At 40.0% G+C, this 15,509-nt stretch overlaps 1 protein-coding gene across 1 annotated transcript in view; it reads right to left on the reverse strand.

Annotated features, from left to right (window-relative positions):
* ADAM10 (ADAM metallopeptidase domain 10) overlaps nt 1-15,509 on the reverse strand; it is a 166,956-nt gene that overhangs the window by 13,558 nt on the left and 137,889 nt on the right. The window contains exons 10-14 of the mRNA XM_049905181.1: nt 14,583-14,766; nt 4,184-4,334; nt 3,194-3,377; nt 2,343-2,451; nt 1,563-1,783 (exon numbers count right to left, since the gene is read on the reverse strand). Coding sequence (XP_049761138.1) covers nt 1,563-1,783; nt 2,343-2,451; nt 3,194-3,377; nt 4,184-4,334; nt 14,583-14,766 — 849 coding nt within the window. The remainder of the gene's footprint in view (nt 1-1,562; nt 1,784-2,342; nt 2,452-3,193; nt 3,378-4,183; nt 4,335-14,582; nt 14,767-15,509) is intronic.

Here is a 15,509-nt window from a genome sequence, read left to right on the forward strand (position 1 = left end):
TCTTTTTCGGAAGTAGACAAGTACACCAGATTTTAACTCATTAGAGATAGTCGAAAATAAAGAAATAACTGGATCTGAGTTGAAAACGAAAGCGGAGAGGTCAAGAAAGGTAAGTTGCTCAAAGTCGCAGAGGCGACCAACGCCAGGAGGAGGACTGGAATTCTTGCATGATTCCCAAGCCTGAGCTTTTCACCACCATAATGCCAGAGGGACCTTTAGCTTAACACGTGTTTATTGAACACTTACTGTGCACCGAGCACAGAAGTACAAAAGTAAGTCACAGGGCATGCTTTCCAGGAACGAAGGTTAAGTCAACTGCCCAATTATCTGGTTCGAAACCCAAGTCTCCTGAATCCAGTTTCAATGATCCTCCCATGCATATCTAAAAACCATGTGTTCTAACACACAAAGTACTGTCTTTCTGTGGATAACGAACACCATTTAAACTTTGGGGATGACTGTAGATGCTACCACAAAGGCTGACAACACACCAAACAGTACTGTAAGTGCTTTAAGGCATCTTCAATCCTCAACACACACACACAAAAATTTAAGAAATAATTTGGGGAGGGGGGCCTGAGTTTTAAGTCAATTTCCAAGGCAACCTCTATTCAGTTCAGGTATAGCATACCCTCAAAAACATCACTTGCAAGTTCCCACTGATATTTTAATGTAGTCGCTTAGAAAGCATGAATACTTATTTGAGATAGCTGTTCTCAGCAATCCCTTAAGAAAATGTCAGGTAATTCAACATCTGTACAACTTAAATGGAGAAATATGGGCTTAAAAATAATACGTGGGATGAATATCCACAATCATTACCAGATCTGCAAAAGGCTCTGTATCTGATCTTACCCTGTTCAACATCTCCTATCACGGATACAATGAAGACGCAAAATTCATACTCAGGGATCACAGATAACCTTCAGAAAATCACCAATATCTCCTTCACCTCTCTTGCTCGGCCAAGTAGAACCCACAGCCGGCTATCCACCATATTGAGACAATGGAGAAGTATAAAGAGCACCAAACTGAAACCAAACCCAGTGCCATCGAATCGATTCCGACTCCTAGCGACCCTATAGGACAGAGGAGAACTGCCCCATAGAGTTTCCAAGGAGCGCCTGGTGGATTCAAACTGCCGAGCCTTTGGTTAGCAGCCGTAGAACTTAACCACTATGCCACCGGGGTTTCCATAAAGAGCACACAGGGCTTAAAACAACTCGAGGGAAAAGTCCCATGAAAATGCCCTAATTACAGGGACCAAGCAAAGCAGGGTGAAACCTACACAGGAGATGAACTAGGGAGAAGAATAAAAGATACTGACTCCCATCACCTAACTAACCAATCTATGAAAGACACAACTGTGGAGATTCTGATCAACTTAGAAGAAAAACATACCCAGGGTTATGGGAACTTTAAAAGTCATTCTTCAAACAAAGTGACTTCAGAGTAAAAAGGGAGGAAGGGGTTTCCTCATAACGCTGGTGACCCCGGGCCAAGTAAAATTATGGTCAAACCATTGAAATTAAGGTATCCACAGCAATAAAAACTATACTTACCACAATCCATTCAGCAATGTTTTCATAGAGCTCTGGGCTAAAAATTGCTTTTTTAAGCCTAGCTAGAGGACCATCAGCATCTACCAATCTGCACCGCATGAAAACATCACAGTAGCCTCTAAAATCATTGCAAGGGGATCCAGGTTGCAGGGTGATGGTTTGACCACGGAAGTACTTATTCCACTGCACAGACCCTGTACTGGCACAAGTTGACGGCTCCACTGGAAAAGAAGGGCCAAATATAAGTTGAAAATTAGATTTACTAACAGGCCAGCTGGGGAGGGAGGGAGGGAGGGAGGGAGGAGGGAGGGAGGGAGGGAGGGAGGGAGGGAGGGAGGGAGGGAGGGAGGGAGGGAGGGAGGGAGGGAGGGAGGGAGGGAGGGGAAAAGAAACTGCCTCAAATCATTACCATGACATGTTATATAGACCTTCATTAGTTAGGATGGATAACATCATTAGTAATTCATCTTAAACATTACAAGATAAACAGCCTCCTGCTCTTGACTTAGTGCCTACGGCAGCTTTAAAACCTTCCAACAGCGTTTATATAAATTACTGCCATAAAGCTAGCAATTTTTTGTCAAGAGTGTCATTTAAAAAACACTGTAAGGCCTATAATGCTAGACACATGATGCAATGCTACTTTTTAAAATTTCTCATGAGGACAGACTTAGCTGAAGACTGCCTGTCCAGGCTGTATGTCGAAGTTTAACACTTAAGATTTAGGAGAAAATAAAGTTTTGAAGACAATTTTACACTCTTATGTTTTAAAAGCCTTACTTCTCTTCATACAGCAAACATGGCATAACTCCTTATCATCTTTGCCGTCTGTACTGGCACAGGTACACTCTTCCAAGCCGTATTTCTCGCAGATGGAACCTGCACATTGCTGGGAGAAAGACAGAAGAAAAACTTTCATTCCTCTATAGTCAGACCTGTTCTTCACAGTGAGAGACTGGCTAGTCCAAGCCTCCAAAGTCAAAATACTTACGGAGAAATACAAGTTGTACTTAAGTGGACGTCTAGATCCGTATCAAAAACGGATCAAATAAACACATCTGAAGAAGAGTGAGTACAAGTAAGACAGAAATCTCTGAAGGAAATGGCAAATTGAAAAAAAAAAAAAAAAAAAACTAAATAAAACAAAAGCAGAGGAAGAATAGATGAACATCAATTTTATACTGGTTATTATTGCTCCTCTACAAGAAGAGAAAAATGAAACTTTCCTCACATAGAGAAAAGTGAAATTTAACGAGGAAAGCTTAAAAGGCTTCACATTCAGAGAAAATGACCAGAAGAGTTCTTTTTTTAGGCTGCTAAAATATTAAGCAAAACTTAAAAGTAGGATAGAGTCACGTGCCTAGTTGCACAGCTATGTTTCTCTAGAGTGAAACCACCACATGTAGTTGGGAAGATGAAAGGCATCCCATCAGTAACTAATCACGTACCACCTGGCATTTACTCCACGGGTGGCGTTCACGGCTTTGTGAGGAATACGGAGGGGAAGTGACTGAAGCAGGGACCAAGACCAACTACTTTAACTGTGCAGCTTTAAGAGTCAATAGGTAATTATTCCGGAAAAGCAGGTTTTGTAAATTTAAATAAAAAGCACGTAGAATGAAAACACTCACCCCACTAATGCAGACTTGGGTCTGCCTATTACAGTCTGTGAAGTTTGGTTTAGGCTCAGACGCCGGGCACAGAGCCGTGACGCCGCTGCACATGCCTTCCTTTGCACAGTCTGAGTCGTCGCGACACTTCTCAGACTTTGACTTGAACGTGCACTGAGCTGTACAACAGGGACCTTGGCTTGGGCTAGAAGAAACGTCGGGGGTTAAACAAAGTCAGTTGCCAGGAGGCTTCCTGTGTGCACAGATATGACCCTAATACTTAAATCCTACATCTCATCTTTTAAATGTAAGTACACTACTGGTCACTACTTCAAATACTGGAATAAGATGCTACTCAATTTAAACATTCTAAAAAGTATGACGAAAGTGATTCAGGTTCTAGTTTTCACAATCAAAGCGGGCTATCTGTATGCAGCATTCTGCCTCTATTCCCCTTTACTAAAAGGCTGAAATGGAAAACAGATTTAATATTAGACAAACTATCAACGCTTTTCAGTTACATCACACATTAGTCCATTTATCAGTTTTTCTCCTATTTACATGCTAAGCTCAAACTAGGACACGCACACCAGCCATCAAAAGTATTATACAAATAATATTATGTCTGTAAGTAATAAAGGAACTTGATAATTAAAATAATTATATGATACCAATTTACAAAAGTGTATGTACTTCATGTTACCAAAATATTTAAAGTTAATATTCTAAAAATACGGAAAATAGCTACAATTTTAAAGTTGGGAACTCAATGTGTCTTTTCCTGAATATGCTTTGATGCCCTTTTTTAACATCTACCACACAAATTACAACCACCAACAGTTCAACCTGCCAATAACACTGCACTAACCAATCCCACTCTAGAAAAATAAAACAACAAATAAAGACAAAGTTTCAAAACTATAAGCCCCTCTAACTCTCAGTGTTGACTTGTTACAACTGTGCTCAGATGACTTTGCAGGAACATGGACGCTGCAGGAATTAGCCAGGTACCTGCACTGTTTTCCGGGTTTCAGCTTGCATTTTTTCCCCTCGGCTTGGTTTGCATCATAGCAGCAATCATCTTTACACTGGTCACTGTAGCCACAGTCACACTGTTCACCTTGCTCGACCATTCCATTCCCACAAATAGGCTGGCCAGATTCTGAGGAAAATGACCGACACAAGGTAACCATTGTATGCACACATTAATGTTATTTAAAGTTCACAAATCTTTAGAGCATCCTAACAAAGGGGGAAGGGAAAATGTCAAGCAATATAAACAGTACAAGAAACTAAATGCACTGCTGCGGAACCACGTTGATTTGGGCTCACAGTGACCTACCTATAGGGCAGAGTAGAAATGCCCCATAGGGTTTCCAAGGATCGACTGGTGGATTTTAACTGCTGGCCTTTGGGTTAGCAGCTGAGTTCTTCAACTACTGCACCCTAAACTAGGAATCTAGAAATCAGAAGACCTGATTTTAAGAGTGGCTTTGCTACTAAACAGCAACATGACCTTGGGCAAGTCATTTCCCTTTTGGGGGCCTCAGTTTCTGAATCTGTATAATAAAGGGGTTTGACTTGGTGGTCCCTTCAAGGTTCCTGCTAGAAGTAGTAACATTCTACTTAGGCCATGCCACACTGAGTTTCATTGAACCATGGCTGCACTATTTCTATCACACACAGACAAATTAGGTTAGTACTTTATCAACCAGGGAAAAAAAATTAAACCTCTTTATTACAGAATGTTTCGGACATACGTAAAAGGAGCAATCACATAGTACAATCAACTCCCAGGTACACAACACTCAGCTTTCACAATTATCAACAGCATGCTGTTCTTGATTCATTTACCCCCAATTTTTTTTCTGGAGCATTTCAAAACAAGCCCCCTATACTACTGCTCCTGTAAAATACTTATGTGTCTCTGAGAACAAAAAAACCGAACCCGTTGCCGTTGAGTCATTTCCGACTCACAGCGACCCTACAGGACAGAGTAGAACTGCCCCATAGAGTTTCCAAGGAGCGTCTAGCGGATTCGAACTGCCGACCTTTTGGTTAGCAGCCATAGCACTTAACCACCATGTCAGCAGGGTTTCCGTGTCTTTGAGAGAGAAGTTTATTCCTTTTTTAAAAAGCTAACCATAATATCATTACCACACCTAACAAAAGCATATGCTTAACACTAATAATACCCAATCCAGGTTCCACTGTTCCCAAATGTCTCTTTACGATCAATTTAGTTAGATCATGTTCCAGACGAGGTCCCAACTCCTTAACCCACGGTTGCCTCTGGTTGACCGTCTCTTAAGTTCTAATATGTAAAAAAGAACCCCCCACCCCTTTTTTAAATTTTATACCATTTACTTGTTAAAGAAGTTGGGTCATTTTGTCTGTGGCATTTTCCACATTCTATGTGACTGACAGAAGAGCCTTGGTGCTGCAGTGGTTAAAGTGCTTGGCTGTTAACCAAAACGTCAGCGGTTTGAACCCACAAGCCACTCACAGGAGAAAGATGTGGCAGTCTTCGTCTGTAAAGGTTTACAGCCTTGGAAACCCTACAGGGCAGTTCCACTCTGTCCTACAGGGTCACTATGACAGCAGTGGTTTTTTTTTTTTGGGGGGGGGGGCGTATTTGACTGACTGTATCCTAGTCAATAAATAATTCTTTAAAAATATATATTAGTTTTGTTCCTCAGCTGGACCAAGCTCCTTAAGGGAAGAAACGTATATTATTTTATCGTTGGTATTCCCACAGAGAGTAACAGTATTGGGCAAAATCTTTGTTGATTAAGGTTAGATCAGTTGATCTAAGCAAGGTGAATAATTTTAGAATATTTCTTCTGCTCTCTTCTAAAATTCTTTGATTCTTATCAATGAAGTTTAAAATTGGAAAAGAAATGCTACTTTTTTGTGAGATCATAAAATCACAGAACTTTAGCATATGCAAGGAACTACAAGAATCCAAATGCCTTCTTCATTTCACAGAAAAGAAACTAACTTCCAGAGAGTCTGTGACCTGCCAGAGACCAAATGCCACAGTACAGGCAGGGCCTAAACACTAAACAAACAAACCCCAGGGTCTCCTAAGTCTATAATAAGTAAAGGTGGAAAAGGCTGTGGGAACACTCACAGTAAAATCAGGGGAACTGTACATGAGGCACATCTGAATGAGAAATATTCTAGAAAGTTCTTTCTTATCCTTAACCACATCAAACATCAAACATTAAAACAAATCTCAGAGGTCACTGAAGCCCCATCCCTCTTTCGCTTTCAGCCATCTCATCCTCTAAAACCAGAAGCATGCACACACACATATGTACAACTAAGTAAATAATAATGATTTTAAAAGTCTGGCAATAAATCATTTTATGATTTATGTGACGTGTAATTTAGGGGAAATGGAAAAGTGATAAAGCCAGAAAACCTTTGATGGCTACCCATTAATTTCCATCTCACATAGAATTATTACTTCAAGTCAACTATTTGCTAACAGCTCAAACACAGAAAAAGTACTGCTTAAATGCAAGAATTGTAATAGTTACACATCTCATTATAACTTAAGAAACAAATTTCTTTCCCATAATATCTATAAAGCAATATGCTGTTTTTAAAAAAGTCAACTTCAATCAGAAAGTTTATTGTGAAAATCCAATTTACAAACGAATCTATGTAGTGCTTCTAGGTTAAAAAGCTTAAAAAAAAATTAGCACTGATTATAGCAACTACAACAAAAACAATAACATCAATGTAATTTCAATCTGCCTCATTAAAAATAAGCTCGTTGCCGTCAAGTCAGAAACCCTGGTGGTGTAGTGCTCAAGAGCTACATCTGCTAACCAAAAAGTCGGCAGTTCAAATCCACCAGGTGCTCCTTGGAAACTCTATGGGACAGTCCTACTCTGTTCTATGGGGTCACTATGAGTCAGAATCAACTCGATGGCAACAGGTATGGTTTCATTAAAAAAAAGGTTTCAAAAGAAAAAAGCTAATCAATAAAGGAATAACCGATCAACTGGACCTTACCAAAACTTAAAACTTTTGCTCTGGGAAAGACTCTGAAAAGGATGAAAAGACAAGCTATTGACTGGGAGAAAATGTGTGCAAAATAATATTTGACAAAGGACTAGTATCTAGAATATATAAAGAACTTTAAAAACTCAATGGAAAAAAAACAAGCAATCCAATAAGAAACAGTCAAAAAAAAAAGAACAGATATTTCACTGAAGAGGACATACAGGTGGCAAATAAGCACATGAAAAGATGCCAGACACTAGTCATCAAGGAAATGCAAGTTAAACCCTCAGTGAGATATTACTACATACCATCAGAATGATAAAACAAAAAACAGTGAAAACACCAGATGCTGGTGAGGATGCAGAGAAATTGGATTGCTCACACACTGCTAACAGGAAAGTGAAATAGCACAGCCACTCCGGAAAAAAGTTTGGCAGTTTTTTATAAACCAAAACAAGCAATTACTACATGATCCAACAATTATGTACTTAGGCATGTATCCCAGAGAAATAAAAACTTATGTTCATAAACCAGAGATTACATCAGCTACAAGAGCTAGATGGTACCTGGCTATAACCAATGACTGCCCCAATACGGAACACAACAGAGGACCCCTGAGGAAGCAGGGGAGCAGTGGGATGCAGATACCAAATTCTTGTAAAAAGACCAGACTTAATGGTCTGACTGAGACTAGAAGGACCCCGGTGGTCATGGCCTCCCAGACTTTCTGTTGGCCCAGGACAGGAACCATTCCCAAAGCCAACTCTCCAGACAGGGATTGGACTGGACAATGGGTTGGAGAGGGATGCTGGTGAGGAGAGTGAGCTTCCTGGATCAGGTGGATGCTTGAGACTATGTTGGCATCTCCTCCTTGGAGGGGAGATGAGAGGGTAGAGGGGGTTAGAAGCCGGCGAAATGGACACGAAAATAGAGAGTGGAGGGAGAGAGCGGGCTGTCTCATTAGGGGGAGAGCAATTGGGAGTATGTAGCAAGGTGTATATAAGTTTTTACGTGAGACACTGACTTGATTTGTAAACTTTCACTTAAAGCACAATAAAAAAAAAAAACATGTTCACATAAAAACCTATACAGGAATATTCATAGAAGTTTTATTCATAATAACAAAAACTGGAACTAGCTCAGATATCCTTCAATGGGTAAATGATTAAACAAACTGCAGTACATATAACCATAAACTACTATTCATCATTAAAAAGGAACAAACTATTGATATAGGCAACAATTTAGATGAATCTCCTGGGAAGTATGCTGAGTGAAGAAAAGCTAATCCCAAAAGGTTACATACTACAGGATTCCATTTTATAACATTTTTGAAATGAGAAAACTTTAGAAATGAAAAACAGATTAGGGGAAGCAGGAAGGGAGAGGGTGTAGTTATAAAAGGGTGACTTCAGGGATCCCTGTGATGATGGAACTGTTTTGTACCTTGACTGAGGCGGTAGAGACATGCGAGAAAATCAAGTAGAACTAAATACACACATACAGATGGGAACAAAAAAATGGGAAATATGAGTAAGATCTGTGGATTGTATCAATATCAATATCCTGTCCTGGTTGTGATATTATATTAATACTATGGGGTTTCACATGATGTTACCATTGGGGGAACTGGGTGAAGGGTGCTGGGTGAATGGAATCTCTCAGGATTATTTCTTACAACTGCATGTGAATCTACAATTATCTCAACAAAAACTTCAATTAAAAAAAAAGGCCATGCTTATCTGGAATCTTTATTAATTCTTTCTCCTTTGCTGTCATATAGTCAATCCATCTTTAAGTGTTCTTTATGTATGAAACTGAGCAGGCCTCAGAGTTTTCTGCCTAGGAATTTACAGTCTTGCCGACTAAAACAGGCAACCACACACTGCCTAATACCAGGTAGAACAAGTGAAATCCATAACATTTAGGAGGCTGTGATGACTAAGGTTATGTGTCAACTTGGCTGGGCCATGATTCTCAGCAGTTTGGCAGTTATGTAATGTCATCTTACAGTTATGTAATGATGTCATCTTACAGTTACGTGATGATGTTGCTTTACAGTTACATAATGAGGCAGTCATCCTCCACAATGTGATCTGATGGAATCTGTCAATCAGCTGTAAAGAGGAGTTTCTTTGGGGGTGTGGCCTGCACCCTATATATCTCTATTTCTCTCCCTCTCTCCCTTCTCACCTCCCTTCCCCCTAACCCTCTGTCCATCTATGTATTTATCTATACATATATATGGATGTTCTGGCAAAGCTTACTAGCTTGCTCTGGATCTTGCATCTGGCTCGTCATTATCTAGTCTCCGGTTCTTGGGACTTGAGTCAGCAGCCTGCCGTCTTACCTGCCAATCTTGGGATTCGTCAGCCTCCGCAGCCTGTGTTTGAGTCAGCAGCCTGCTGTCTGACCTGGCGATCTTGGGTTTGTCAGCCCCTGTAGCCACGTGAGTCAGGAGAAGCCTTCAGCCGATGCCTGATCCATGGACCTGGGGCTTTCCAGCCTCTACAACCACGTGAGCCATTTCCTTGAAATAAATCTGTGTGTGTGTGTGTGTGTGTGTGTGTACACATTTCACTGGTTTTGCTTCTCTAGAGAACCCAGCCTAGGACAGAGGGCCCCCCTGTCAGGATTATACTGTTATTTATGAGGTCTGATCCTGTGAAGTTAAAGCTAGGTGAATAAATAAAATGATTCAGTCACCACACCACCGCCCCCCATGTTGTTAAACACAATTGTCAAGTTTCAACTTACTTGACCAACTAGCATTTGAAACAGTTCATAACTCCCTCCTCCTTAAAACACTTTCTTCACCTGGCTTCCAGAAACCATGTTCCTGGTTTTCTCCTACTTCACACTAGTCCCTCATTCTCCCTCCAGGGTCCTTCTCATCTCAAGTTAAAAGTGCTCCAGGGCTCAGTCCTTGGATCTGTTTTCTGCTTTAGCTACATTTACTTTCTTGGCTGTCTCATCCAGTCTCATAGCTATAAACAATCTCTAGTGACCCCCAAATTCATTTCTTCAGTCCAGGCCTCTTCCTTCAACTCCAGACTTCAATATGTAAACTGCCTACTCAACATCTCCAATTGAATGTCTAATGTTGAGTTGTTAGTAGGTGCCACAGAGTTGTTTTCAACTCATAGCAGCCCCGTGTGACAGCTGCCCTGTAGGGTTTTCATGGCTGTAATCTTCATAATCTTTAAGCAGATCATCAAATTTTCTCCTAAGGCGCGGCTGGGTGAGTTCTGGGTTCGAACCACCAACCTTTCGGTTAGCAGCCAAGTGCTTAACCATTTGTACTGCGAAAGCTCCCTGAATGTCTAATAAATAAATAAAACCAAACCTGTTGCTGTTAAGTTGATTCCGACTCATAGCGACCCTACAGGACAGAGTAGAACTGCCCCATTGGGTTTCCAAGGAGTGCCTGGTGGATTCGAACTGCCGACCTTTTGGTTAGTAACCATAGCTAACCAAAACCACAGCCACAGCCAGGGTTTCCTGAATGTCTAATACCTATCTCAAACTTAAATATGTCCAAAACCTAGCTCCAAGGTTTCCCCCCGAAACCTGGTCCTCCTAAGGTTTTCCTCTTGCAGGGAATGGCAACTCTCTTCTTTCAACTGCTCAGGCTAACATTCCTGCAGTCATCTGACATCTCTTTCTCACTCTCTATATCTAATCCACTGGCTGTATCCCTAATTTAACTACTTCTCACTCCTCCCCTTGCTATACTTAGGTCCATGCCATTTTTTCTCTCCTGGATTACTGAAAGAGTCTTCAAACTAATCTTCTTCCTTCTGCCCTTGACCTCCATAGTTTATTTGGAAAACAGCAGTCAAGTAGCACTGATCAAATGTAGGTCAGTTCAGATCTCTCCTTTGCTCAAATCTCCGCCCCCTACCCCGACAGGTCTCATGCTTCAGAGTAAAGGCCAAAGTCATCAGAACAGCAAAAAGACCCCACGATTCCCACCTCCCAGCCTCTTACTTCTCTAACGCCCTACCATTCTCTGGCCCCACCTACTCGTTCCACTCCAGCCATACTGGCCTGCTTGATATTCCTCAAGTATACAAAGCGCACCACCACTTCAGGACTTTTGCCAGGCCTGTCCTTACTGCCTGGAAGGCTGTATCCCCAGATATCCACAAAGCTTGATCCACGAGGTCTTTGGTTAAAGGCCATTTTCTCAGTAAGTCATAGCCTAATAAAATTCTATTTAAAATGGCAACAATGTAACCCCTCCCTCCAACACCATGTCTCCTCTCTTTCTTGCTTTACTTTTATATTATCACCACCTAATCTACTACATACTTTATGTATTTACAACTTGTCCAAGCCCACTAGAATATAAACTCAAGGTCAGGAATTTTGTTCATTGATGTAATTTCCAATATCTAGGACAGTGGCTGGTTCATATGAGGCACACAATAAATACTGAATTAATTTAGTGGGTTTTTTATATGTAGAAAACAGAATCACCATTTGAAGTCACTGGCAAATTAATTTTAATAAAGCTAGAAAAGTTAGGATGGGCACTACTACTACCTGCATCCTAACAGTTTGGGTAGAAGGGATGGTCTACCTGTCATTTTGCCTCATCAGAAAGTTCACACTGACCAGCTAATAGAATATGCCTAACAATTTACCAAAGAATGGGAAGCTGAAAAGCAGCCGTCCTAGGGCTAATAAAAGATTCTAGAAATAGTTATCTGAAAGTTCTTCTGTCTTGAACAATGAATATCTCTACCTTCTGTTTTTCTGTTTTTAAATTTTCTCTTCTTATTTTGCTTATATTCCACCTAAGTTTTTATTTTAAATCTTCACAAGCTATCCATCAGTGACCGGAATATGAAATTGTTAACTTTTGGCTCAGAGGCAACTAAAAAAAATCCTGTCACTCTTGAACCTACACTTGCTTATGAAATCTCAAACATCATAGCTGTAAAACAACATTCTCCCTGGTAAAGACATACATGAATGTCCCTAGTGCAAATAAATTTAAGGTTCAAAGAGAGAACGTCTATCAAATTAGTAGAGATTTCCAAATTACTTCTAAGATTACGGTAATCTTAAATTAGGACTATGACATCAATAAGGAACAATCCACCAGTTTAATGTGAAGAGAATGACTAGAGTCAGGTCTTGTATGTTTATGTTCTTGCTAGTTTTCACCAAATTCTCTGTGTTGACATATAAATTAACTATAACATTCAATTTTTTTTTCACATCTTGACTTGTGAATAACTTTACTTTGAATAACTTATCACATACATAAATTTTTTAACAAGATGTACAATCCACATACACTATCCTTCTGCCCCCTGTCAAAAATACATCTGAGGTAGATAAACCAAAGAAGAACTTCTGATCCTAAGAAAGAGCAAGAAAATAAACCTAGAAATCATCTTCTCTATGTCTAAGAAGTCTGGGAAACAGCAAGGCTGAGCAGGGGGTCAGAAGTCCAGAAAGTAGCACTTTCAGATGCCTTTATATTAGTCGACTAATATAAAGTCTGAAAAGTTAAATGATTCCATCTACAAGTATAGGATAATGTCCACTTTTGCTTGGGAATGAATTCTAATCCAAGCATTTATTCTAGATATCTACTAACTTTCTCTCCAAAATGCTCACTTTTAACTCTGCTTACATATTTCTAATATATATTTAATAACTGCTAATCTCTTAATGAAGAAGCCGTATCTCAGGCTTTCGGTTTTTTAATGCAGCCAACAGTGATGGTATTAACCAAGCAGATATAAGCACAAGTCACAATAAAAAAGCACTAAAAAAGGAGATACAGTTGAATACATAAGGATGCAATTTTGAGTACCTAAAACAATCCCACTTCAAAAACCCAGTTCATCATCAATGCTTCCACTTGGGTCCTCCACCCAATTCAAGATTAACTGGGTAAATAACTTTAAGGAGATGAGTGAATCAGCTATATCTTATGATTAAAGTACAAAATATTAGCTATCTACAATATTTGCTAAAGGTGGCTTTTAAAAATGTGTATGTTATACTCGCCAAAATAGCTAAAATTAAAAAGTAGTATAAAACCAAAAGTTGGCAAGGATGTGGAGTAACCAGAGCTCTCACACGCTGTTGATTAAAGTATAAAATGAAACCAGCACTTTGGTAAATGATCTATCGGCTTCTTGTAAAATTAAACAGGTGCCCACCCTATGACCCTGCAGTTCTGCATCTACTGAATACCTAGGTATTTGTCCTAGAGAAATAAAAATATATGTCCACAAAGAGGCTTATCCAAGAATTTCACAGCAGCTTTTTTTTTTTTTATCAGCACAAACCCAAAAGGCCCAGGTGTTGTTCTGTAGGACAGTGGATGAGCAAACCGTGATACACTCATATAACACAGTACTACTCAGCAATCAAAGAGCATATAACACTTACGGACGAATGTCAAGAGATTATGCTGAGTGCAAAGCCTTCAACAGAAGAGTACTACTGTATGATTCCATTTTCATGAAGTTTTAAAGCAGGCAAAACTAATCCATGGTGAAATAAATCACAACAATCGTTGCTTCTAATGGTATGTTGGGAAGAAAAGACCGGGAAGGGGAATGAAAGAACTTTCATTCCACAGAAACGCTCTGTTCGCACAGATGTTTGGGTCACACGGCAATGCATATGTCTAAAAGCACTGGATGACACACTTAAAATATGTGCATTCCACTTACCTAAAAAAATAAAAAGAACCGCAAACTCTAGTTTAATGATAGGTAGGGGTGAGGTGTCTAGGGGTGAAGTATACTCATGTCTGAAATACTTTAAGATGTAACCAAAAATCAAACCAAACCCACTGCTGTCAAGTCAATTCCAACTCATAGTGACCCTACAGTAAGTACAGAGCAGGACTGCCTCAGAGGGTTTCCAAGGCTGTAAATTTTTACGGAAGCAGACTGCCACATCTTTCTCCCGTGGCGCGACTGGTGGGTTTGAACTGCAAACCCTTTGGTTAGAGGCAAGCTCTGTAACCACTGCACGGCCACGGCTCTTTTATAATGTAACAGAGTTTTACAATGTAACTGCGCGATGGAACAATTATAAATTATGTGATAAAGCAAATACCAAAAAAACACCAAACCTGTTGCCGTTGAGTCAATTCTGACTCCTAGCAACTCTACAGGTCAGAGTAGAACTGCCTCGTACCGTTTCCAAGAAGCACCTGGTGGATTCGAACTGCCGACCTGTTTGGTTAGCAGCTGTAGCTCTTAACCACTATACCACCAGAGTTTCCAATGCAGATACAGCAAAGTGTTAATAACTGTAAAATCTGGGTGGTGGGTGTAGGAGTGCTCACTCCATAACTCAAGTTTTCTAAATGTTTGAAAATGTTCATAATAGAAAGCTGGGAAAATATACATACCAACAAAACAGTTGTTTCTCTTCTTCTCAAGAACTTGACTTATATTTCTAATGCTACACAGCGAGAATTTATTGTTGTTAAGTTTGTCCCCGGACGTTGCTCTTGCATACATGATGTAATTGCCATTTTCTTTTTGTCCTAAATTCTTAGATTCTCCCGGAGTGCACTCTGTTCCAGAATCATGCTGTCAAACAGAATACAGAGTTACATAAATAGCAAAGAAAATAAGGCTTTCGGGTCATCTGATTAAATGTAATTTTCTCCTCGGAGAACAATGGAAGCTTGTGGGCTCTCCTTTTCTTTAGAAAGGCTCTTAATTGTTTTAGACTGTGAGAAGGAAAACAACTTGCTCTTTCAGAGGCCCATGGTCTTATCTAAGGAGGAAAGTCAAAGGAGGTCCAGCCACAACAATAGGTGGGGCCTACCTGTGTAAGCAGGCAGGACAGGTTGTCCCGTGCTATTAAAACCAGCTCGCCTATTTTTAAAGCTAGTAACAGCAAACGTAACTACCGCTCAAAAACTACTAACATCTTTGAGATATACGCTGAGTCACAGGCTATGACTCATTCTAAGACAGAGATGGGGAAAAGAGAAAGACAGGAAGCCAAAGAGACAGGCATGGTGCTCAGTATATACCTGACATACCTGAGACAGCTGACTCATTAGCATACAAGAAAGGTGAGTAAAACTGCTGAGCAGGGATGGAAACACAATGATCTATTTTAAAATGGAAATTAAGAAAAGCCAAGAGGTAAAACCAAACTACTGCTTTGCAAATAAAACAGGAGGCAGAGCTCTATATGCTTGTATATGAGGAGAGCCGGTTTTTTTTGGGGGGGGAGGTTTGTAATTTTATTGACATATTAGATACACACAAAATGCAGTAAACCATAGCTCAATTAATCTTCTCAAAGTAAATGCACTTAT

The sequence above is a fragment of the Elephas maximus genome, chromosome 13 (assembly GCF_024166365.1).
Source record: "Elephas maximus indicus isolate mEleMax1 chromosome 13, mEleMax1 primary haplotype, whole genome shotgun sequence".
Taxonomy (NCBI): domain Eukaryota; kingdom Metazoa; phylum Chordata; class Mammalia; order Proboscidea; family Elephantidae; genus Elephas; species Elephas maximus.